The sequence below is a fragment of the Abrus precatorius genome, unplaced genomic scaffold (assembly GCF_003935025.1).
Source record: "Abrus precatorius isolate BTA unplaced genomic scaffold, Abrus_2018 Scaffold9, whole genome shotgun sequence".
In the NCBI taxonomy this organism is placed as follows: domain Eukaryota; kingdom Viridiplantae; phylum Streptophyta; class Magnoliopsida; order Fabales; family Fabaceae; genus Abrus; species Abrus precatorius.
Window position 1 is genome coordinate 27,502,880 of NW_020874439.1, and position 26,574 is coordinate 27,529,453.

The 26,574-nt window shown below is 32.2% G+C and overlaps 1 protein-coding gene and 1 non-coding gene across 2 annotated transcripts; both read right to left on the bottom strand.

Annotated features, from left to right (window-relative positions):
* Positions 1 to 15,712: 15,712 nt before the first annotated feature.
* TRNAV-AAC lies at positions 15,713 to 15,785 on the bottom strand. Its single transcript has one exon. It is a non-coding gene; the product is annotated as a tRNA-Val (tRNA).
* A 1,079-nt stretch (positions 15,786 to 16,864) lies between these two features.
* LOC113849804 (protein IQ-DOMAIN 14-like) lies at positions 16,865 to 20,944 on the bottom strand. The gene is made up of 4 exons (XM_027479982.1): positions 20,421 to 20,944; positions 18,321 to 18,512; positions 17,917 to 17,994; positions 16,865 to 17,837 (listed from the first exon to the last, which is right to left on the bottom strand). The coding sequence occupies exons 1-4, from the start codon at positions 20,784 to 20,786 to the stop codon at positions 17,112 to 17,114; spliced, it is 1,362 nt and encodes a 453-aa protein (XP_027335783.1). The 5' UTR covers positions 20,787 to 20,944; the 3' UTR covers positions 16,865 to 17,111.
* Positions 20,945 to 26,574: the final 5,630 nt, after the last annotated feature.

Consider the following 26,574-nt stretch of genomic DNA (forward strand, 5'->3'; position numbering starts at 1 on the left):
TTTTTGAGAAAATCTAGTTTATTTGATACCATTACGACGTGGTTATCAAAATGGCGTCGTTGCCGGGGACATAAGTCATTTTATTTTTATTTCATCGTGCATTTTGTTCATGTATTCCATTCTGCGTATTGTGTTTGTATTTGTTTGCAAACTTTGTTCTTGTGTAATTGATTTTGTGATTCGTTTGCTCATGCATTTTGTTTTACAGTTTTGAGAGCATTCTGTATTTTGATGTTTGCTTTCTTCAATAATCATTCTTAAATTCCAGTTTGATCACTAAGTATTTTGTGTTTGTTTTTCAGTTTTAGTTTTGCAATTCAATTTGTATGTGTGTGTCCGATCAATTCATGTTTTAGTGTTTAGTTGTGTTCCTTTGATTGTCTATTCCATTGTAATTCAATTGGTAATTGAGTGTGTGAATTGGTTCCATTGTGTGTGGCTACATGCGAAAAACAGAGGACTAGTAGGAATAGAAAACTAAGTTGCTGCATATTTTGCTATCAGATTTTACTGTTCCATTAGTACTGTTCATGCACTATTCATCAGATTTTGAAAAATTCAAAAAAGAAAAACTAGAGATCGAATTTTAATCTGAATTTTTGTGTCCACATTTCTTTTGGTGTTTATTAGTGTTTAGAGTTGGTAGATTGCAAAAATCATTAATAGAAAAAGAGATACATCTTGGTGGGTAAGAAAATTTTTGTGAAATTTTAAAGTGACATAACTTTTGCTAGAAAACTCCAAATTGAGCATATTGCATATGCATTTGGGGTAGAAAAAAATTTCCTATGTAATGCAACCCACTCTATTGGTTGAGGCTGCCCAGAATTTTAACAATCGCCTATTTTCTAAAATTTTGTATTTTTTAGCATTTATTGACCTATTTTTCTTGATTTTAGGCCTCTTATTTCCATAGTAAATCAATTCAAAAAAATCTAAAAAATTTTGTGGTATTTTCCCATACCAAAAAGAGATTTATCATGGTTCCACTTCATTCATATCTTGCATTTTGATGGTACTTGCTTTGTAAACTGACTTTGTGCATTCATTGAGTACTTGTTGTTCTTGTTGGTTCTAACTTTGCATGACCAGGGCCAACCATAGTGCATTGAATGAACCTGATCCTGAAATAGAAAGAACACTTCGTAGGATAAGAGCTAGCAGTTGTAGTGTACTTGGTGATTCTGAAACTGTTAATCCTACTGTTAGTGAATCTGAGATTAAAATTGAGGACATCGCTGATAACTCTGAGCTAACTTTGAAGGAATTGGCCACACCTAATGTTGTGTATTAGTCATGGTATGTCCAATATCCTGAAAATGAAACAACTTCTTATGAGCTATAATCTGGACTTATCCATTTGTTGCCAAAGTTTCATGGACTCGCAGGTGAAGATCCTCATAAGCACTTAAAAGAGTTCCATGTGGTGTGTTCCACCATGAAACCTCAGGGAGTGCCTGAAGACCATGTCAAGATGAAGGCGTTTCCTTTCTCTCTGGATGGTGTTGCAAAAGATTAGCTTTACTTCCTACCTTCAACAATCACTACATGGAATCAAATGAAGAGGTTATTTCTAGAAAAAAAATTTCCCTGCCTCTAGAACTGCAGCAATAAGGAAAGAGATTTGTCGTATAAGGCAGCTGAATAGAGAGACTTTGTATGACTACTGGGAGAGATTCAACAAGCTGTGTGCTACATGTCCTCACCATCAAATAAGTGAGCAATTGCTAATTCAATATTTTTATGATGGACAGGAGTATGATAGATGCAGCAAGTGGAGGAGCATTGATAGATAAGACACCATAGGCTGCAAGGAAACTTATTACCAACATGGCAGCCAGCACTCAACATTTCGGATTCAGAGGAGCTGCTAAGGAAGTGAATGAGATAGCACTTGGTGCTGGTACTAGTGTTGTTTATGGTGTGGAAAATCAGAGGCTGAAAAATAAAATCAACGAGTTAACCACCATGGTGAGGCATTTGGCAATTGGTCAACAACAAGCAAGTGAGCAACCAGCAAGAGTCTATGGCATATGTACTTTCACTGAGCACCCTACGGATTCATGCCCTACCTTGCAAGAGACAGATGCGAATGCGAATGTTTCTGGAATCTACACCAACCAACAACAGTAATATAGATCTCCAAATCAGTAGCAACAGAATTATAACCCATACTCCCAGACATATAACCCAGGTTGGAGAGATCATCCAAACCTGAAATAGGGGCAACAGCAGCAACAAAGTCAACAACCTTCATTTTAACCTGCTGTAAGCAAATATTAGCCTTCATTCAGGCAACAGCCACCTCCACCACCCCCTCCTGCACAAAGGAGTGAGCCATCATTCGAGGAGATGATGCAACAGATGGCTACAAACAATCTGCAGTTTCAACAGAACATACAAGCAACTATCCAGGATTTGAAGATTCAGGTTGGACAGCTAGCCACTCAATTGAGTCAGGTTCAATCTCAAGGTTCCAGTAATCTACCTTCTCAAACAATTATGAATCCAAAGGGAAATGTGAGTGCTATTACACTGTAAAGTAGAAAAGAGTTACCAGCAGTTGCAGCTGCAGCACCAGATTCTGAAAATAATAGTGATGCAGCCACTGAGAAACATGTTCCACTGCCCTTCCCAAACAGACCAGCAGCAGCAAGAAAAAAACTAGAGTCGGATAATGAGTTGCTGGACATGTTTAGCAGAATAGAAGTAAATATTCCTCTCCTTGATGCCATCCAACAAGTTCCAAAAGATGCAAAGTTTCTAAAGAAATTGTGTACTAACAAGAGAAAGCTGAAAGGTAATAAGCGAGTGAGTATGGGGAGAAATGGTTCTGCACTTCTCCAGAATAAGAATGTGTCTGCAATCATTCCACAAGACTTGCTCCCTGAGTTACCACAGAAGTGCAAAGATTCAAGAACTTTCACCATCCCTTGTACTATTGGAGAGAAAGTTTTTACAAATGCTATGCTGGATTTAGGTGCTTCAATTAATATTATGCATGCATCTGTTTTTAGATCATTGCAAATTGAAGATTTAATTCCTACAGGAATTGTAGTCCAGTTAGCCAACAAAAGCACTGTGCAGCCACTTGGTGTCGTGGAAGATGTTCTTGTCAAAGTTAAGGACCTCCTTTTTCCTGCTGATTTTTATATTCTAGAGATGGAGGATGACTTGCCTAGCCATGCTACATTGATCCTTGGAAGACCATTCTTGAGGACAACGCGAACAAAGATAGATATGCATGCAGGGACCCTTTCCATGGAGTTTGGTGACAATTTGATGCAGTTCAACATTTTTAAGGCAATGAGACACCCAACAGAGAACCATTCTGTTTTCAGTTTGGATGTTATTGATTTACTTGTTGATGATTCCAAATATTTAGATGATTTGTTTGCTGTTTTCACAAATTCCACTAGCCCATCGTGTACTTGTGATGATTCATCTATTTGTGCTGTTTGTAGTGTTGATGTTGCAGGTGCAGCAGATATAGTTACCCAGTAGATGTTTCACCACCAGCAGTTGACCTATCTCCACCTCCATCAGTAGAGCTTAAGCCTTTGCCTGCACATCTGAAGTATACCTACTTAAAGGACAATCAGCGACTTCTTATCATTATAGCTCGTGATCTCAAATCTGATCAAAAGAAGAGATTACTGCAGGTTTTAAGAGATCATAGGAAGGCCATTGGTTGAACTCTTGCTGACCTTCCTGGGATTAGTCCTGCTATTTGTATGCACTGAATTTTATTAGAGGATGAGTTTCGACCTGTGAGACAGCCATAGAGACGACTCAATCCTACTATTTTGGATGTTGTGAAGAAGGAGGTCACAAAGCTACTGGCAGCAGGTATTATTTATCCCATTTCTGACAGTAAATGGGTTAGTCCTGTGCAGGTGGTCCCAAAGAAGACTGGGATGACTGTGGTAAAGAACCAGAATGATGAGTTAGTTCCAACCAGAGTTCAAAACAGTTGGTGAGTTTGTGTAGATTACAGAAGACTTAACCAGACTACTCGCAAGGATCATTTTCCTCTTCCATTCATCAATCAGGTTTTGGAGAGGCTGGCAGGTAAATCCCATTACTGCTTTTTAGATGGATTTTCTGGATACATGCAGGTTCATATTGCACCAGAGGACCAGCACAAGACCACATTCACCTGCCCATTTGGCACATTTGCTTACACCAAGATGTCATTTGGTTTATGCAACGCTCTGGGCACCTTTCAAAGGTGTATGGTGAGTATATTCTTTGACCTTTTGGAGAGTTGCATGGAGGTGTTTATGGATGATTTTACTGTCTATGGTTCTTCATTTGATGCATGCCTAGAGAATTTATCTAAGGTGTTACATAGGTGCATCCAAACTAACCTTGTGTTAAATTTTGAGAAGTGTCATTTTTTGGTCACACAGGGTATAGTCTTGGGTCACTTAGTCTCCAGTCAGGGTATTCAGGTTGATAAGGCTAAAATTGATATCATTGCTTCTCTACCTTACCCCACTTCTATGCGAGAAGTGCGTTCCTTCCTTAGACATGCAGGTTTTTACAGGAGATTTATACAGGACTTCAACAAGATTGCATTGCCATTGTCCAAGCTTCTGCAGAAAGAGGTAGAGTTTGTTTTCGATCAACCTTGTTAGCTAGCTTTTCAGGAGCTGAAGAGGCGGCTGACCACCACACCTATTGTTTAGCCACCTGATTGAGAACTTCCTTTCGAGCTCATGTGCGACGCATCCAACTTTGCACTTGGAGCTGTTCTAGCTCAGCAGGTTGGGAGGCTTTCTCATATTATAGCTTATGCTTCTCGCACATTAGATGCAGCTCAAGTTAATTACACCACTACTGAAAAAGAGCTTCTAGCTATTGTATTTGCTTTAGATAAATTTCATTCATATTTGCTAGGCTTTAGGATTATTGTATTTTCTGACCATGCAGCTTTGAAATTCTTGTTGAAGAAGCCCGATGCTAAACCCAGATTGATCAGATGGATGCTTTTCCTTCAGAAGTTTGATATTAAGATCAGAGATAGGAGTGGTGCAGAGAATTTGGTAGCAGACCACTTGAGTAGGATTGAAGGGAGGAATGTTGATCCCTTTCCGATTAAAGATGATTTTCCTGAGGAGCAGTTGATGCAGTTACATGATATTACTCCTTGTTTGCTGATATTGTGAATTACCTGGTTGCATGTGTCTTTCCCACAGATGCGTCTAGAGCACAGATAGCCAAACTGAAAAGTGAGGCTAAATATAATGTCTGGGATGACCCTTATTTGTGGAGATTTTGCAGCGACCAGGTGATCCGCAGGTGCATTCCAGATCAGGAGATCCATTCTGTGCTTCAGTTTTGTCATAGTTCACCTGTTGGAGGACATTATGGATCATATAGGACAGCTAGGAAGGTGTTGGAGAGTGGGTTTTATTGGCCTACCATTTTCAGAGATGCACATCAAATCTCCATCACCTGTGAGCAGTGTGAGAGAGCAGGGATGGCCATTACACATAGGCATAAGATGCTCCAGCAACTGATCATTTTCTGTGAGGTTTTTGATATTTAGGGTATTGATTTTATAGGTCCATTTCCTGCATCTTTTGGTTACACATTTATTTTACTAGCTCTTGATTATGTTTCCAAATGGGTGGAGGCTAAGGCCACTAAAACTAATGATTCTAAAGTTGTTATAGATTTTGTTAGATCTAACATTTTTTGCAGGTTTGGTGTGCCTAAAGCCATTATCAGTGATAAAGGAAGCCATTTCTGCAATAGAAGCATGCAGGCTTTGCTTCATAAGTATGAGGTTGTGCATCGAGTATCTACAGCTTATCATCCCCAAACCAATGGGCAGGCTGGGGTCTTTAACAGGAAAATCAAGCAGATTTTGCAGAAAATAGTGCACCTCAATAGAAAAGATTGGAGCAAATTTTTAGCGGATGCTCTTTGGGCTCATATGACAGCTTACCGGACACCGATTGGGATGTCTCTTTACAGGATTGTGTTTGGTAAAGCATGTCATTTGCTTGTTGAGATTGAGCATAGAGCATATTGGGCAGTGAAACATTGTAACTTGGAGTTTGAACAAACGATTATGGAAAGGAAGCTTCAATTACAATAACTTGAGGAGCTTCACTTGGAAGCCTATGAGAACTCAAAAATATACAAGGAAAAAGTTAAACGCTTTCATGATAGACACATTTTGAGAAAGGAGTTCAAAGTGGGCCAACAAGTGCTTTTGTTCAATTCCCGCCTAAAACTTATAGCCGGTAAACTTAGATCTAGATGGGATGGTCCTTTTGTTGTTACTAATGTGTTTTCCCATGGTGCAGTTAAAATTAAGAATGAAGTCACCGGTAGCATTTTCAAGGTCAATGGACATCAACTCAAGGAATTTCATCAAAGTCCAAAGTTGGAGGAGGAAATTGTAGAAAACATGTCCTTGGAAGCACCAATTCTTGGACCTTGAGGGAGTTCTTTCCCCATTCTGTACTCTTTGAAATTGTCTTTGTTGTTTGGCTGCATTGAGGACAATGTAACTTTTAAGTGTGGGGGGACTTGCATGCATAATTGTGTTGTTGTTTACTGTTTTCATTTTTCTGCTATTGCTATTTTCATTTTTTGTTTTTTGTTTGCTGTTCTCTATTTTTTTTTTCATTTTCTGCTATTTTTGCTTTGTTGTTTGCATATTTCATTTTTCTCTGCTGCAATTTTTGTTTTCTGTTGCAATTTTTGCTGCTGTTTTTTTATTTTTGCTATTTTTTTTGTGCTTCTGTTTTTTTGTTTTGATGATGTTTTGTTGGAGTAGTTACACAAATTTTCATTCTTTTTTTTTTATTTCTAGATGTAGGAATTGTGAAAGTTGTTACACCATTTTTAGTTGATAGGTTGCAATACTTGATATGAGTCATTTTTACATTTTTAGTTGAGCAAGTTGCTTAAAAATTTTGAGTTTGATTCATTAATGATAGAATATGAACCTTGTGAGAATTTTGAGCCTATTTTGCTTCTTTCTTGTGTGATTTCACTCATGTTGCTAGCTTACCTTTGGTTTTGCCTTGTATCTTTTTGAAGCTTCTTGTCACATGCATTATTGATATGATTTAGGCCTTCCTTGAAATTGTAGCTTACTTTGCCAAATTGACTTACCTTGCATTGATTCCTCTTGTTTACCCCTTTTGGGCCTTTATAACCCTTCTTGTTCGAGCATCTTCAGGCCCAAAATTGAGTCATAATGTTGCGGCCCTGCACTAAAATTTTTGAAATTTGATTGTATTTTTAATATTACTTAGTTAGGTGTTTAGGAACCTCATTATAGAGTTGGGCCTTAATTAAGCTCAATTATTTTGTCTTTAAATAGAGGTTATGACTTCATGTACGGAATCTCTTCCCTCATTTTTTTTAGAATTCAAAAAGTCTCTATTCTAAATTCTTTCTTTTTCTCTCTTTTATTTTCGTCCCTCTACATTCCATCTTCTAGTATTTTCTGGTTTTGGCCGAAGCAAGCATGATCATGACGCAAGGCTAATCCATCAATCGGTTCAAGGTTTCAAGAACTACATTACATTTGAGTTTCGAATTAGGTTCTATCGAATTCTCTCCCTTCCTCCTCTTTTTCTGATCAGGATAATTACATTTTTCATGATATTGAATTTTCATTTGCAACCTAAATAAAGAATGAGAATTTCATATTCGAAATAAATGAATTCATCTAATTCAATCAATCAATTGTTCTGAATTTCGTTAGAGCATTGGATTTGCGATTGCAATTTTTGCTTTGATGGAATTCATAATCCAGATTTAGATTTCGGATTGTTAATGTCGAATTGAATTGGTGTTGATTGGAAATTCGTTGAAACTGTATTCTTGTAATAATGAGAATTGCATTGTAGTGATTGAGATCTTGAATTGGTTGAAGTTCATATTTCGTTGGAATTATTCTTTGTTCGTTTTTGTTGTTTACAATTTAATTCAAAACAATCCTCTCCCAAGCTAACCTGAAAACTGTATGATGGAACCAGAAGCAGAATGCATTTTATGTCTTTGTGAGATGACCTAGGGTTACTCCTTCTATTGCAAAATTGTTGAGAAAATCTAGTTTATTTGATACCATTACCACGTGGTTATCAGTAACTTAGCCTCTAAGATATGGTGAACAAACGGGCTTCGGCTCACTACATCATCTCAGTCATTTTTTGTTTCAGATTGTTGAATTATTCTTAGTTTCTCCTATAATGTTGAGGACTCCCCCTGATCGAGCTCCAGGGCATCTTTTTCCCTTTCCTTTTTCATCTCCATCATTTCTGTTTTGAGTTGTATTAACACCACTAACAGGCCCTCGTCAGTTCCTCCTTCCACCAGAACCTCAGGTGTTAGTTGGTTAGGTGTGATATCTTCTTGCTGCTGCCGAGAAGTTCCTCCCTGCTGAATATATCTGTCCTGTTGACTTCTTGTTAGTACCATATTGATCGAAAAACAAGGCAATCGTGCCCCACGGTGGGCACCAAAAATGTTTCTGCTAAAGAAATACTAGTCTTCAAGTCTCTCCTCTGAAACGATGACGTCCTTCTGACTGTCGTTGACGTGGGGAGGGTACCTGCAAAAGACACTCCGATGTTGAAGTCAAGATTCGATTCTGAGCAATAAATGTTATTTAATAATGAAAAGTCAACACTTTACCTGTACTTTCTACCTTCTTTTTATAGGCATTGTTATAGGCTAATGAGCCTGCTGAGTCAGTCTTGATTTATGCCTTTTATTCAAAGTAGATAATTACTCTTAATTGGGTTAATTACTTTTTAATCCTAACAAAAGATATTCGGCCAAATTGGGTTGAATAGGTGCTTAATTTCCTTTTCCTATATGTAGGACCGAACAATTCCCTATCCAGTACAAAAAGCATAAATTTAGAAAACATTGAGATATAAGTTTTTTTAAAAATAAAAACTTAAATTAAGATATATTTTATAATATATTTCAAATATAATATTACATTAAAAAATAAAAACATTATCATATTGTATATAAGATAACACTTTCAGTTAAGAAATGGTATAATTTATAATTATATTTTAAATAGGTCGTGAAATGAAAATTAGGCCGTATTGGGCTTGTATGAAGCGTGATTTAGTATAATCTTGGGTGAGTATTTATAAATTTTAATTTTAAATAATATATTTTTATTAAAAAATTATTAAATTGTGTTTGAATTTTGGAATTAAATAACAATATTAGAAAGGAGATATCTCAATACGGATAGAAATAAATAATGGATAATCATGTTTAAAATAAGTTTTTCACATTATTTTTTATCGTTACATACTTTTGTATGATTTACTTTGGAAATCTTTTACAACAATTACTTATAATAAAAAAAATAAAATTCTTTTGTAAATTAAGATGAAGTTATCCATATTAGGTTTTAAACAAATACAATTTATTTAAAATAATGTCCATAAACTGAATTAACTTGTGATTTTTTTTATTTGCTCTAATATAAATATCTATTTAAAAAATTATTCAAAACACATGACACTTAGATTAATACATTAAATTTCATAGTAAAATATATTCTTAGCGGAGTGACCAACTCCAAGACGAGCATATGACATTTAGGTTAACCCTAAATTTATTAGTAAAATACATTTTCAATTGAGTGACTAGCTGCTTAAATGTAAATTTGTTTTTTTATGTAAAATTATAATTTTTTATATTATATTCCATAATTTTCAAATTATTGCTGAATTTTATAAATCAATATTTTTTATACTGCCTTAAAAATTAAGAAAGTATTATATATTTTTCCATATAAAATAATAATAATTGTTAATGTTCTATTAAATATATATATATAATAAATAAAGTGAGTTAGTAGTCTATTTATTTAAAAAAAATATGTTTTTAATTTTTAAAATATTTAAATAATAATAACTGCTAATTTTTTATATAATATATTTTTAAATTTATGAGTATAGTAGAAAGTATCTTATTAATATATCCAGCGCCGATCATTACTTGTTATCCTTGCCCTTTCTTACCAAATAATTCAATTAATTGCATTCCGCGTAGTTTTATCTTTTTGAAGTATACACTCAAGATTCTCGTTGTCTTTTAATATGGTCCTTTTTCAAAAGTTAAAAGCATTTTAACTTTTTTGTTAAACTATTATAAAATTAAACTATACTGCTAAGCACGTTCAGTAATATTAATTATTCCAGTTTAGTATGTAATTTTTTATTCGAGTTTCTGGTAAATGCTGATGCTTTTTTTCTCCGTAACTTTAACGATATTAATTAAATTAATTTTGTGCCATAAAATGTTCTATCAAAATAAAAGAAACTATTAATAATGATTATTTACGATTATTGGAAAATAACAATTATACCAAATAATAATAAATATACTCATATTAACTTATGTATGCTTATCCTTATTATTAACCTTACTTGTTATAAATCTCTGGACAGTATATTAAATATGACAAAATATATCAAATATATTATATAATTTTATTTAATGTTCACTTGCTACCCTGCGTGATATTTGAAATCTTTTAACATTCGTAGTCTAATTTTATGCATAGAGTTAAGCTAAGTAGCTCGTGCAAGGTACCTATATTTTACTTTAAAATAAATAAATATATAATTTAATGATTAAAAAGTAAAATTTTACACATAAAATATCACGGTATATTATAAAGATTTAAAAAGATGCAAATTAATAATTATGTACGATTATAAAATTAATTAAATGTAATAAACTAATAAATATTAAATGAATTATAATGTATATCTTGACAAATATATATATATATATATATATATATATATAATTTGATTACAATGAATTTTCAAAAAATACTTTCTATTTGAAAAGAAAAATGAAAGTAATAGATTTTGTAATTTTTAACAAATAACAGAGAAAATATATATTTGTAAAAAAATCAATTAATAATAATTTTAATGGAATAATATAAATATAAACATAAGTATTTTTAAAATTTTTAAAATTTATACAAAATAATAAAAAATTATAAATAAAAATAAAGGTGTTTACACTATTTGAAAGTTTATATAAGATAATAAAAAATTTATAAATATAAAAATAAATATTTACAAAATATTTTAAAATCTATATAAAAAACAATAATATTAAATAAAAATTTTATTTTAAAAATTAGAATAAATCAATAAAATGAATAAAAAAATAAAACAATTCTGCAAAAGAATATAGTTTTTGAGTTAATTTTAATTTTAAAATATATACATGATAAATTTTAAAGAATAATAATTTTATGGGTATTTTTATTAAAAAAAATTTAATAAATATTTCAGTTTATAAATTTTTATATATAAAATATAAATTATATATATATATATATATATAATATAAAAAATATTTAACAACTAAAAGAAATGCAAACATATATGAGAGGAATACATGGAAATTACCATGAAGGCATGAAATTGATTCTGAGAGAAGGAGATAAGAAATAGGCATAGGGTGGTATTTTTCCCTCGAAAACAAGGGAAGAATTCCCTCCAAAGTTTAAAGCGGGCACATAGGGTTTTGGTGGTTGTGGCCGGCGGAAGCATGTCATCGTCAAGCAACAGCTACGATGTCCCATGGGTAGAGAAGTACAGACCCAGCAAGGTCGCTGACATCGTCGGCAATAAAGAAGCCGTCTCCAGGCTCCAAGTCATCGCTCGCGACGGCAACATGCCCAACCTCATTCTCTCTGTATCTCTCTTCATTCACTACACTCTCACTTTACTCACTGCTATTATTATTCTCACTCACTCTCCCTTTCTAGGGTCCTCCAGGAACTGGCAAAACCACTAGCATTCTCGCCCTCGCACACCAGCTTCTCGGACCTAATTCCAAAGAAGCCGTTCTTGAACTGAACGCATCCGATGATAGGTTCCTTTCGCGATTCTCGATTCCTTTTTTGTTTTTCAGACTAAATGCACACGATATTCTGTTAACCTAGCGTGTTACTTTTGATTATAGAGGAATAGATGTCGTGAGGAACAAGATTAAGATGTTTGCTCAAAAGAAAGTGACACTGCCTCCGGGTAGACACAAAATAGTGATACTGGACGAAGCTGATAGGTGATTTTTTGTGCTAATTGAATGCAACTATGGTCTTACTTGCTTGTTCTTGGTTTACCTGGTTTTTAAATTTTTTTAATTCTCAATTCAGCATGACGTCGGGGGCACAACAAGCTTTGAGAAGGACAATGGAGATATATTCTAACACTACGCGGTTTGCTCTTGCTTGCAATACTTCGTCTAAGATTATTGAGCCTATTCAGAGTAGATGTGCCATTGTGCGATTTTCGCGGTTGTCCGATCAAGAGATACTTGGTCGCCTCATGGTTGTGGTTCAAGCTGAGAAGGTATCTCAATTTGTGAATCTGTATTCATTTTAACATGAAGTTTGTAGTGTTCCTATTTGTCAGAAGAGCATAGATCTAACATCTTTATTGTTTGATTATCTGTCTCAATTGGAAATCCCACAATTGAAATTGCATGAAGCCTTTATCATAAGGCTATAGATTAGTATTACAATCACTACTCTCTCTTCTTCTTCTTTTTTTCTTTGTTGTTCATTCTTTGATGCCAAAAGGGTGAGCTATTAATTTAAAAGATATTTTTTCTGTATTTTGTTCCCTTTCTATTTCCATGCCTGCTTATTGATTCTCCTCAATTGCCAATTTCATATCCAATGCTATATTGTCATCTGAGTGTTTGCACTAGTATTCTCCTTTTTAACCTTTTCACATTTTGTTTGGTCTTTCTCGTCCCCCATCAGTTTTCCCTTCTATAGTTTTGCATTCCTTTCTCTCTGGGAAATTTGTAGCTTGTGTTAGACAATCTTTATTGTTGCATAGTCAGTAATAAAGTGAATAAGGAATTTTGAAGATTTGACAGATAGGACTATGGTAATTTTCTTTTGCTGAACCATGTCAACTAAATAGAAGGGCATTCAAAGAGTATCTCACGTTTTTGTTAAAAGTAATTTTCTAATTTTGCAATGTACTGGACCCTAGAAATGCCATCACTTGGACTTTGGCATGTTCCATGTTTTTGTAAAATACATGATATATTGATTTGAAAATTTGTGAAGTAGAATATGCCATTTTAACATGTTGATTTTTCCCATTGTCACAAGCTTGATGATTTTTTTTTTTTACCTTTGAGGGATTTCAAGTTATTGAACCTCTTGAGTTGTGAGAGACTTTAGATGCTGCCGTCATCTTAATTTGTTTTCCCTACACCAGCTAACTAGCCAGTAATAATCTATTTATATGGGGAGATTTGCAGAGTGTCCTTTTTGAGTAAATGAATGAGTTCAAGGTGTTTTGTAGTAGTATTTAACCAGTGGCATTTTATTCTGTTTGAGCTTATGATTATGATATTCTATAAATATTTGATTACTTGCTTCCTTGGTTGTGTAGCTGATACGTAATATAGTAGTATGGTGATGTTACCTAGTTTTTTATATAGGTTTGCAAATAAGTTATGACAACTAAATCTAATAGGAGAATATGCCATGTGCCATAGGTACTAGTCTCCCATTTTTTGTGGTTTCTTTTATCATAGAAGTTGTTTTAAAGGTTCTTGTTATTAGCAAGGTGAAATGGTCAGGACTCAGGAATAGCGTATATGTTTATAAAACTGTTTTTAGTTGCCAGTGTTATTAATGGTGGATGGCATATGATGGTGGAAGCATGGCGACTGTAACAAAAAAAAATACACATAAAAAAAAGTATATTAAAAACCAAACTGGAAATGTGTAAAATTCACCAAAAAGTATCACACTTCACAAACTTAAGGGATCATGCTGTTATTCTATTGTAAGTCTTATAGGCTTATAGCTTAAGTTCACTAGACAGTGGAAACTATCATGTTCAAATAACAGCAAATTGTAAACAGAAAACAAGATAATGCAAATTAAAAATCAAATCTTCCTCCTCCACTGTAATCATTTCCCTTGTCATATACTGAAGCATATTCCTCTTCCTCTTCTCCTTCCGTCCTCAATAAATTTCTTTTGTTTCCTCACAACTGTCTTTAAATTCCAATTATTGTAAATCTTTAACCACTTTCTCTTTTCTGATTGAGATTGAAGTTTCATCCAAACCTTTCTGAGAAATTTTTGCACCTTCAGGACCACTTGAAGGTTCCTTTCCTTCTCTAGTTTTCTTACTATTATATGTTCTAGTCCCTCCAGTCCAACCCCTTATGTCTTATAAACAGCTGCCCAATTTAGAATATCATCTTCAAATATGAAATCTGAATTTCAGATTGGTTTCGTACAACTGAACAGAGAGTAATAGAAAGAAGTTAAAGAACAGAAAAGGTGGAGATGGTGGCAGATGGCTGTATCTGCAATGGAAGAGGGTTAAGCTTTCCGCAGAGTTCTTTTTACCTCGAGAGAAGAGTCCTTGTTCTTCAGAAATAAGAGTCCTTGTCCAGCAGAGTGACTACAAGTGATTGTTCATTTCACTTTTTTCCCAGCTACAGCTGCCATGAGCCACCACAACAATAGTGCCATGCCATGCCATGCTTCTTCCATGTTGTTTTGTTCCAAATCCACCATGGCTGCTATTTGATAATACTGGTTACCATCTATTTGGCTTCAATAATATTGAAATGCATAACTGAACTATGTTATTGTTGAAGGTTCCCTATGTTCCTGAAGGACTTGAAGCCATCATTTTCACTGCTGATGGTGATATGAGGCAGGCATTGAATAACTTGCAAGCAACATACAGTGGGTTCCAGTTTGTTAACCAAGCAAATGTTTTTAAGGTTAGACTCAACTATGATTTGTGATTTGTAATTTTCAGTTAACCATTAATTTTGTTAAACTATGGCTGGTTTCAGGTTTGTGACCAACCACATCCTCTCCATGTGAAGAATATGGTGCGGAATGTGATTGAAGGGAATTTTGATGAAGCTTGTTCGGGCCTCAAGCAACTGTATGATTTAGGATATTCCCCCACAGATATCATCACAACACTTTTTCGTATAATAAAAAATTATGATATGGCTGAGTACCTGAAACTGGAATTTTTGAAGGTAGATGATTATCTTTTGGCTTATGTTTGTGTGCGTATAAAGTATGTGATTGACACTGATTTCTTCAAATTGCAGGAAACTGGATTTGCTCATATGAGAATTTGTGATGGAGTTGGCTCTTATCTCCAGCTGTGTGGTCTATTGGCTAAGCTTTCTCTAGTTCGTGAAACAGCTAAAGCTGTATGAGTAGGTCCCAAGTGTAACTGAGAATGTTCTACAAATGTAGCGTTATATTATCTTGGTGTCCCGAATGCTGACTGATACATCAATGCTTCAGCTTCTATAAATGTTATGTTTAGCTTCGGTCAATATCACTTTTGCAAACGTTTTATCTGTATAGTATTTAGTTATGATGTTCTCAGTGTTCAACTGTCTACGAATCAAGCATTACTTAATACATTTAGAGCTTAACAGCTATATAGAAACGTTGGCAGTATGGTTGAATGTGTAGTGGGTTTTGACAATGGGAGGAGGGGAAAGACGTATTTTGCACGTTGTCCATAATCTTAGCTAAGAAGAATAAAATGATAAATATTATGATTAAATCAAAGCCAAATAATAATAACATTTTTAGTAGCTTCGGGTTTATAATCCCTTTTCTGTTATTAGTTATGAAAGAAAACATGCCCAGAAAATTTGCGTCGTCGGGACTCGAACCCGAGACCTTCAGCGTGTTAGATTGACGTGATAACCAACAACACCACGACAGCTTCGTGTCAATGTCAAATATATTATATTAAATAAAAATAATGGTGGAATACGTTCAGTATTATTTTGAAATTTAAATATTTCCCGAGAGTTTCAAATACTATATTATGTAATATGATGCTGAGAGTAAATAAATAAATTGATTGAACCTTCAAAAATTTGTATTTTTTTAATAAATAATACTGTTTTAATGTAAAAATTTGTTTCTGAAAAATTGAATTCACATAATTTTTCCAAATCCAAATTGAAGTTTTAAATCTTTCTAGGATTAAGATGAAAGTCTACACAATCTTATTTATTTTATATTATCTAATCAAAATCTTAATTCACTTAGTTAGGAATTAGTTTACATTCAATCCCAAATCCAAACACAATGAGTATATTTAGAATAAAATGTTTTTATTTAAAATATTTTTTGTTTTAATTGTATTAAGCGTGTGCCAATGTGAGTGCATTTTATTCTATTTTTGTATATGGTTGAATTGATATGTTTGCCTTTAATTTTTAAATCATTTGATTTATTTTAAGCAAGAACAATAAATACATTTCTAGTTAAATTAACCTACAATAACCAGAAATGCAATTTATAATCCAGTTCAATTATTTTTAGTATTTTTTTTTTCAAAACAAGGTTTCGGTCCCAAAAATTCACGATTTGTTTATTTAGTTCATCATTTTAAATCTTTTTCACATAAAAATTTCCATTCAATTTCTCTATCAATAATTTATTGCTTCTATTTTATATGAACATCTAACTTATAATATGACATAGAATAATGACTTTATTTTAAGGAACACATCGATTTGTTATATTTCAATCCGCGCCCTCACAGGGAGTTTTATTCTGATTCTCTTGCTTTTGCTAAATATGGCGATGGGCTCAGAGCTGAGCTTTCACTACACCAAGTGCCCCTCTATTTTTGAGAATCCATTGTATGGCTGGAACTCGTGTTGAGATGGAATTCTCGTTTTTGGTTTCGGTGATTTATTTCTTTACATTGGGCTGTTTACATCTTATCATCAAAACACTCATTGTCCATACAAAAAGCATGCAATGTTATGTAACCAACAAATAAGGATCCATATACGACCGAGGGATAGCTGTTACATTCTAGGAATGGGAAATAACCCACAGACACAACTCCAAGAGCAAGTCAAGTCATTCTATCACTTAGCAGTCAGTATGCACAATCTATGTGGTTACAGATTTCTAATGCTAACACAAAACGCTAATGATGAATATTTAAGCCCAAGGTACAACCGGTTAGGGAGTTCATATGTTAAGATCATGCAAATTTGTCTATACCCCTTTAACAGAAACATCAAAATCAGTATCTATACCCCACAGGCATACCAAGTTTGTCTAAACGACCAGAACCTGGATAAGCTTTGTTGTAGAAACTTGTATGCATTGCAGATGCCTTGTGTGTGGCCAACCTTGACACGTCAAATCCATTCAGTGAGTATCTATTAGATGATGAAGTGGACCTCTCATATTGGGGCCTTTGTTTTGGGGCACTTAGAGATCTGACCTTGGCCTTTGAAGACTCAGTGTATGCCATGTAACTTGGGTAGTCAGAATAACCACGAAGATAGCTTCTTGAGCCATCACTCTTAGTAGGAGTAAAAGGACTTCTTCTGAAGCCATCATCTTTAGAGGTGGCAGATAAATATTGGGGACTATTGTCTGCAGTGCAGAATGGGCTCTCTTCAACCTCGTTGATTTTCTGGGAGCTGTAAGACTGAACTTCACAATATGGACTTTGAACAGATTGAAGGGATGTTGACTCCTTTGTGCTGTTCAAACTCTTACTATAATGATCAGAACCTAAAGCATTACTGTTGGAGAAAGAGAGGTTTCTACGTTTGGGTGTGGAGTGTGGTTTTCCAGAATCAATTTCAAGAATCCTGTCATTTCTTTCATCATTGGAGCTGTAAGCTCTTATCAACGAGCTTCCTTGGTTCCATGATGGTTCATGTACCTGGCTCTCTGATCTATTCCAACATATCTCTTGATTACCATTGATCTGGACACATGATTTGGAGCCATTTCTCTACAATATTATAAATACTTCCGTAAGTATACAAATTGAATTTGGTAATGCACATTATTCACCCTAGGCAAGAGAATACCTTGAGTATAGGTGAGTGCTCATATTTCATGCTCTTAGATCTTATAGGACTTTCAAATTTTTCAGGTGTTGCTGGACCCTGCAAATCATCATGTGGAGAAACTATAATCAAGAGCAATATCCAGTTGACAAATTTTTAAAAAAATGCTCAATCATGTGATATATACTAGTTAACAAGTTAATCTCCAAGTTGCATTTCAACTATTAATCTTAATTACTGACATCAACTTCTGCATTTTGGCGCCAATATTTTGATTGACAACGTCAAAATTTAATAACTTTGAAAACAAGAAAAGAATTAGCTTTCACCTTCCAAAAAGAACAACTAGGAGCAAAAAGCTACTTTCAAAAAATTCATAAAAAAGATAGCAAGACCAAGGGAGGAAGCAATTTAATAATACTTACATGGAGATGGCTAGATAATTTTGCACTCGAAGATGGGGTCTGAAGAGTCCACCCTGCAGAAACTTGTGCCTGTGCTCGTAAGAGTGCTTGCACCTTTTTAAGCCACTCTGCTGTCCGTTTCCTGTCAATTTGACCTCTCACAAGTGCTTGCAGCTTCACCAACCCTTTCAGTGCTCGGAGTGCTCTCCTTGCCTAACAATTTCAATATTAAACAACAAATGAGAAAAGCTAATATCTAGCTTGCAACAAGATTACATTTTCTACCAACGGAGCTCAATGAAAATTACCACAAACGAAAGAACATCTGCCAGAAAACTCATGGAACAATAAGAAAGGCCTGGAATGACATCATTACTTTGTTTGGATTTAAGATTAAGGTGACAAAAGGGGATTACAGGATAATATCTAATTTAATTCTTAACTAAAAATTCCCAAATAAAAACTTTCAAAAAAAAGAAATCTTAACGAATATTAACTTCTAAGAAAATCCACGTCCTTCCTCACAAACTCATCTGTCCAAATCTAAATGAAGACAAAAAACACAGTACCAGCTGCCCCCACAAAACGAAAACACATGCAGCATTTGAACTGAATTAAACCGTGACACTTAGGTATATGTCCGCATCTACAGCGATTTTCCATCGCATGCACACAGACACGTAGGGTCAAAACATTAAATATACAAATGTTAAATATAACAATATTTGAAGTTATTCAAAAATTCATCATTAAATGACTTGTGTTTTTCATATAATTTTTTTCAATAAAATTTTTCAAAAGACAATTGAAAAAACCCCTTTACTTATTTTATTAGGATCAAGGTGGTCAACCACAGAGCTTGCAGATCAAAAAATCCCTTCACACGGGACACTACCCATCTTTTTGTTAGTCTTGGAAAGAATCATACAAGCCCATCAAAGGGAAACATCAAATATATTTCATCTCCTAACACTATTCAGTAAATCCCCTTTTAGATTCGTATCTGTCCCCACATAACCAAAAGGCCAAAAGCCCAATGTCATTATTTTACCAAAAAGACAGAATTCTTTTATGGGCCAGGGTACAAGAACTGAACCGTGGCCAATCAACTTTGCACACCGCTTCGCAGACAATTTGGCCGGTAGTGAGAAATCATGCATTGAAGATCGAACGAAAGTAACCAGCATAAGAACCAAAAGACAAAAAGAGTAACCAGCTACCCATGCAGTCCACCACCACTGCTGTCCTTGTACATGAACTTACAAGTACCAGTAAGACGGCATCACCACTAGATTCACGAAATTTTTCTCTATGCACAAATAGCACCAAAACAAAAGCAACTATATTATTATTATTATTATTATTATTATCCATCAGTTAAATGCTTAGGTAAATAACCATAATATTAAATAAATAAAGAGGTAACCATGATCTCTTTTTTATCGTTCTGTTATTATTTTCAGCTCGTCGATCACCCGTTTCTTTTTTAAACGATCATTTCCAAATCAATTAACATGAAAGTGAAGTTTACTCCTGAAATTATGAAAAGGAAATACAATAATGCAGACACTGTAAAGAAAATAAAAAGGAAACGATAAGTGACACATTTTGCAGGTAAAACTTTTTCAGGCAACCAGTTTGGAGGAAACGGACAAAACCGAACAGCACAGTAACACAAGGAACAGAACTAGAAGGAATCATCTCAAAAACCAAACCACAAAAATAAAAAAGCTAAAAAAGGATTCTGGGTTTACGTGAATTAAAAAAAAAAACGATTTATGGACAATTGAAACAATTGGGAAGACCTTTTATTTTTTAAACTTATTTCACACAGATTTCTTCATATAATTTACGGTAATAAAATCTTTTCAGCTTACTTTAAGAATGACAAAATTCTATGATACAAACTTTTATATAAAAAATTATTAAATAAATTGAGTTATTAATCACACCCTTGTTCATAAAACAACCAGAAAACAAACCTGAGTGTTTAGTTCAACTTATTTTTATTAAAACAACTACCCATTTTCCCAACTTCGTATAGATAATTTATTAAAAAAAAGAACTTTTCAGAATTATTCTCTGTATCAAACATGCACTAAATAAAAATGTGACACGAACCAAACAGCCTCGAAAAGCGGCTTGGATCTTAACGGCGGCCCAATGTTGGCGAATCCTGACCGCACCGGCGTCGGCGCACCGGCCGCTGCTGCTAGTGAGTCTGACAACAACGGCAGCCGCTTCGGCAGCAGCCACCGCGGCCTCGGCCACCGCAGCGGTGGCCGCAGCCACTGCCATGGCGTGCTTGGTGTTGTTGGCGTTATCCACGTGTTCTGCGACGGTGGCGGGAGTGCTATTATCTTTCTCCGGGTATGCTTTGACGAAGCTCCAACGGCGTTTCTCTTTCTGCGGCTTGGCGGGCGAAGTACTACACTCTGCTTTTCTAAGACCCAGCAACCCGCGAAGCCACTTCGACGCCTTACCCATTCCTTCTCACTACCAAATGCTTTTGGATTTTCCAATAGAATAAAAAAAGGTGTGTGTAAGTAACTACAAATATGGAGGGTAGAGAGAGATAAGAAGGTGGAAGGAAGTGAGAAATGAAGGAGAAGGAGCAGTGTATGGGTTTTCTAGTTAAAAGAACGAAACTGTGTCGCTTTATGGACCGACCGTCAAGCCTAACCAATTTTTATTATTTTGGGTTTAATTAAAGTCCAATCATGTGTTGATTATTTTAGGATAATATACGTTTAATAATGCTTATTATTGAAAAGTGTTTGTTGAACACTGAATATTCAAATGGGGTTTAATAACGCATGTACGAAGACTGCCACTGTTTCATGGAAAAGAGATTAAATAAAAATATGCTAAATTATACGTTTAGTATTTACAATTAACATTCGATTATGTTTTACATAAATATTTTGTTATGTTTTAACTGCAGAAATAAAAATATAATAATACAATTATTAAAATTTAATTTTTTAAGTTAATAATTAGTTTATAAATAAGTGTTAACTATAAAACTTAAAAATATATTTTAACTAAAATTGAAAAAATATTTTTAATAATTTTATTTAGAAAAAAATCAAGAACAAGACACGAAATAAAAGAATGATAAATTTTAAAAATAAAAAAAATTCATATATAAATCAAATATTATTTATAGTTTAAATATATATATATTTATTATTAATACAATAAATATATAAATAATAATTAAATTTAAATAAATACTAAAAATAATTCACATATAACAAATATTATTTACTACAGTTAAAAAATATATTTATATATTTAATCTTTTTGAATTGATATAATAAAATAAAATAAAATATTCACTCATAAAATTATAAGTTGATATAATAAAAATTATTTATTTATATTATGATTGGCAATTTACAAATTTATCATTTTAAATGATAAAGTTAATTTTTTAAATTTTTAATAATAATATAATTTTGTATCTTAAATATTTTATAAATATTTTATTTTTTTATATAAAAATTTATGAAAATTAATATATTATATAAAAATATAAATTTAATCAAGTATTTAATCCTTACAATTGTACAAACACTTAATTAAAATATTTAAATTATATATTTTTTTAAAATTATAATATATTAAAATATATATTTTATTCATATATTTGACATGTTTACAAATTAATTTTTATACTTAAAAAATATATATTTTTTTAAAATTACATATTAATTTTTATATTTAACTAACTAACGTTTTTATTTTAAAGAAATAATTATTTATAATTTTGTTTTTTTATAATAATAATAACAATTAAAAGATAAATTACAGAAATAATACAAATATTTGTATAAAAATTAAATTATAAGTAATAGTGACAAAAACGTGATGCGTGTAAATTATAAAAACTAAAATGTATAATTTAATCATAAAAAAAAGAGAGGTAGTGTTATAGAGATTATGTTGGGGTATATTGGTAATTTGATAGTATTGTATGGGGAAACGGAGTGGGAATAGACGTGCATTGACTGGTCTTATAAGTAGACTCATAGCCTATTGTTAACATTAACCGCTGCGAGAGAGAGAGAGAGAGAGAGAGAGAGCTCGCGATCCGAGTGAAGACGGATGGATCGATGCTCACTATTCAGATCGGGTCAGAGAGGGACCACTAGCCCCCGCTCAACAATTTCCCACGCCCCTTCCATTTTTATTTTTTTATATATATTTTAATTTATTTTCTTAAAAATTTTAAAGTTTATTTAAATAAATATTTTTAAATTATTCCTTATTGGACAAAAATATCAAAACATCTTTTATCATATTTTTAAATGAATAAAAAAATGATAATTGTAACATTTTTATTGTATTTATTATTATACATCAATTGCTATGATATATATATATAATAAAGAAGATATTTACTATCTCTAAATATGAAATTGTACTGCATATAAATTTTTTTGAAGTCTAAGTTTTTAGTTCTTTAAAATTTTTATGTTTTTTTTTCTCCTCAAAATGTTTTTTTTTTTACTTAGAGTACACATTGTTATAATAAAATTACAATAAATATTTGTTCTCTTAATAAAATTTTACTATATTTAGTTATTTAAACTTTGTCTTTATAAAAATATTTTTTATTTTTTATTTTTATCTTTTAAGAAATTAATTTTGTAATTTCTTATAAATTTGTAATGTTTTATTTGGTACTTCATTTTTTTAAAAATAAGTTCACTTGTTTTAATTTTTTGTTAGAATATATATTTTGCTATTTATTTATAACTTAATTTTTATAATTAAAATTTATATTTTATTTTTATACAAATGTTTTTTTTTTGTATTTTAATTTATTTCGTCTACCGTTGTTAACGAATTGTGAACGAAAATAATTAATTCAAAAACATTTACTCAAATAATAAATAAGTTGTAGCTTTTTTTTTTAGGGGTCAAAATGTATAAAGTGTAGATATTAAATATGATTTACTCAAACTAATTATACTCTTTTGTCTCTAAAAATAGTTTTTAAATTATTTTTTTAGTATTAGTTATTTTATAATGTAAAGATATAATTATAATTTCCTTTAATTTTATAATAAGATAATTATTATTTCAAAAGTATTTATAATTTGTTTATGTTTATTTATCATATAAATAAATTATAAATGGACAGAGTATAAAATTTAACTCCATTTATTTATAAAAATCGTCTCTTTAGCCAAATTTTTATAAATAATGTTTATTTTGCAATTTTAAAGTTGATTAATTTTTTCAAATTATTTAAAAATTTATTTTATATCTTTTTTTCTCTATTCATTTGTTGCTTAAACAACTTATAGAATAAGTACAATGTAAATTTTTACAATCCTTTTAATGTAAATATATTAATTAAACACATTTTTTAATTTTTATGTCACAATCTTAAATGATTATTTTTCAAAGATAAGAGTAATATTTTTATTTAATTATATTTTAATTTTTAACTTTTAAAAAATTATTTTTATTATTTATATTTTAAAAATATAGTTTTTTTGTTAAAAATAATAATTTACTATTCAACTACACTTATTTTTTATATTTTTTCTCCCTTTATTTTTCTTTCTTTTCCTTTTCTTTTTTATTGTTCTTCTTTTATTTATTTTTCTCTCACTCCTACACCATGTTTTCATGAATTTTTCCTTAAAAATAGTCTTATTATACAGATAAAAAAATCGGAATGGTAGAAAAAGAATAAGTCATATAGGTAAAATAAGATAAATAGTAAATTTTAATGCACTTAATATTGAAAAAAAAATACTTGAAACACTTAAAAATTTGAGGGTTAAATTAAATTTTTTAAAAGTTAAAAGATAAAAAATGTAAAAATTGAAGAAAAACTAATTCACTAAAATAATATATTTTTTAGTTCATTATTTTATATATTGAAAAATAAGATAAAAATATCTTTGATTATTAACATATTTTTTTCGATTTAATTGTTAGAGTATCTAACCCAAATTTTCTGAAGAAAAATATTTTAGAATTACAATCACGTACAAAGATACCTATAATTAAAATAGTTAAAATATCAGACATTATTAAGAATATAATTAAAATATTATTTATAAATAATAAATTTATATAATTTAAATTTAAATGATAAGTTGCATATATTTACAAACTTTATACGTTAAATTCCAAATATTGAATGTGAAAAAGATGGGTCAAGTTAAATTTTCATGAACCAGTAATATAGTCAAAATATTCTTACAACACTTACACAGTTTTTTTTTAATGAAATAGTTTGTTAAAAATAAATTGGATCTAATTTATTTTAGCACATGGAAGAGTAACATTTTAGCTTAGCCTTTTATTTTTAACAGAAAGAAAGAAAGAAAGAAAGAAAGAAAGAAAAGGTGTACTTACATTACGTGGGATGAATGGTGGAGAAGGGCATAGATGACAGGGCAAAGGAAGAGGAGAAGAACGTTGGTGATTGGTACCTTAAAAAGACCAATGGTTAATTATAGCAATAGCTAGTGAGTATACCCAGAATAGAAAGACACCAAATACTACTCAGTAGTAAATCACGTGACTCACATAGTTGATGCTTGATGCCGACACTTGACAAGACACGCAGGTCGAGTTTGAAGCAGTCAAGTGTGAAGCAATGAAACACGCACGCATCTTCCATTTACTCATTATCAAATCTCTCAAAATATCTTTGCCCTTTCGTCTGCGTCCTACTCCTATTTTTCACATTATATTTGTTTTCTTTTCTGATCATAATAAATAAAAAAGGAAACTTGCAGAGTGGGTCCATGGATTGTGCAACTTGCTTTTGCTGGATTGCCATTACATATGCTCAAATATGGTCTTCCACTCCTCCTCCACATCTGTAACTAATACGTTGGAGTTTGGCATCAGCAAAAGCAATGCACAATTACATACATTAACTATACAAAGCAAAAAAGTGGTTCTTCACGGGCGTTCCGCCCAGTTACTAAACAAGTTCTCTTGCTCATTTGTTTTCGCAAACATCTTTTTACATATGCGTATTAGCCATTTTTAATGAGTGGGAGAGGGAAAAAAAAACTAAATAGTATTAGCTTTCTTTTAAATAAGAGTAATTATAGGAAGAGGAGAGAAAAGAAAAACAAATCACTTATTTTTAGAATACCATGCCACGATTAATTGTACGACTTGCAAAGTGTACGATTAGTTGACATAAATTATTTGGTATAACACACATGCCACGATTAATTGTACGACTCGCCTATATAAATTGAGAAATTCGCAACTCAATCTGAAGGCATGTCGACTAACCACTTCTTATTTTTTATGACCCGTTAATTTTCCCAAACCAGTCAGATTTTTTTTTCCTCCAAATTATAAAGTTAAAAACATATACTTAGTAATATTTGACCATAATGAAAAAAAAAAAGCACTGAATTTTGAATCCTTCAAGTGATTTTAGATGACTCAGACTGAAATTAAACGGAAGCAAAGGTGTTTCTAGACGCCAGGAGTCTAAAAACAAACATAATACATGAAGGACCGTTGTCATGAAACGCACTACATGCGTTTTAATGGAGTTGTTTTCTGTTAACCGAAAAAGAAAATAATGGAGTTATTTTCTCAGTTTGATCATTTATATTACCATTCATTTAAGTACGTTGTATAACATCTTGTGTATGAAGTATTTTTAATCTAATACTATTTATAATTTTATTAAAAAGTAAACATTTTTTTTCATATTGTTCAGTTGAATCGGTAAAATATCACTAACCAGATAACCTAGTCACTTATTTGTGACGTGTGCCGCATGGGATAGCAAAGAAAAATGTTTTTTTTGTTTTGTTTTAATAACCTCACGCTGGTATGACGGACAATTGACAAAGTAAGTGAAATCACATTTGGAGGCATATTGTATTGTGTTATTTAAATTCCAGTTATAACAAGGAATGCACGTTCTTTGGAATCACATCCAAGTTCCTGCTTTTCACTTGTCTGTTATGGTCCAAGATGTACACAAGACAGGACAGGAACGTCGTTGACCGTGGTTGTCCAACACCTCTCACTTGTTCATGTGAATGCCTTACATGTTGCAAGAAGAAAGCGCGTTTTACGGGTGTTTGTTATTGCATACGACAACACTAATTGCTTCATCGCTGCTGCTCTTTTCATATGGAAACACTGTTACGTTCACACTCACTCACTCCTCAAGTACAAAGTCAATAAAATAAAGAAAGAAATAGAAAGTGAAAAATAAATATAAAAAATAGACCTGAAAAAATAAGAACTCCTTCACACGTAA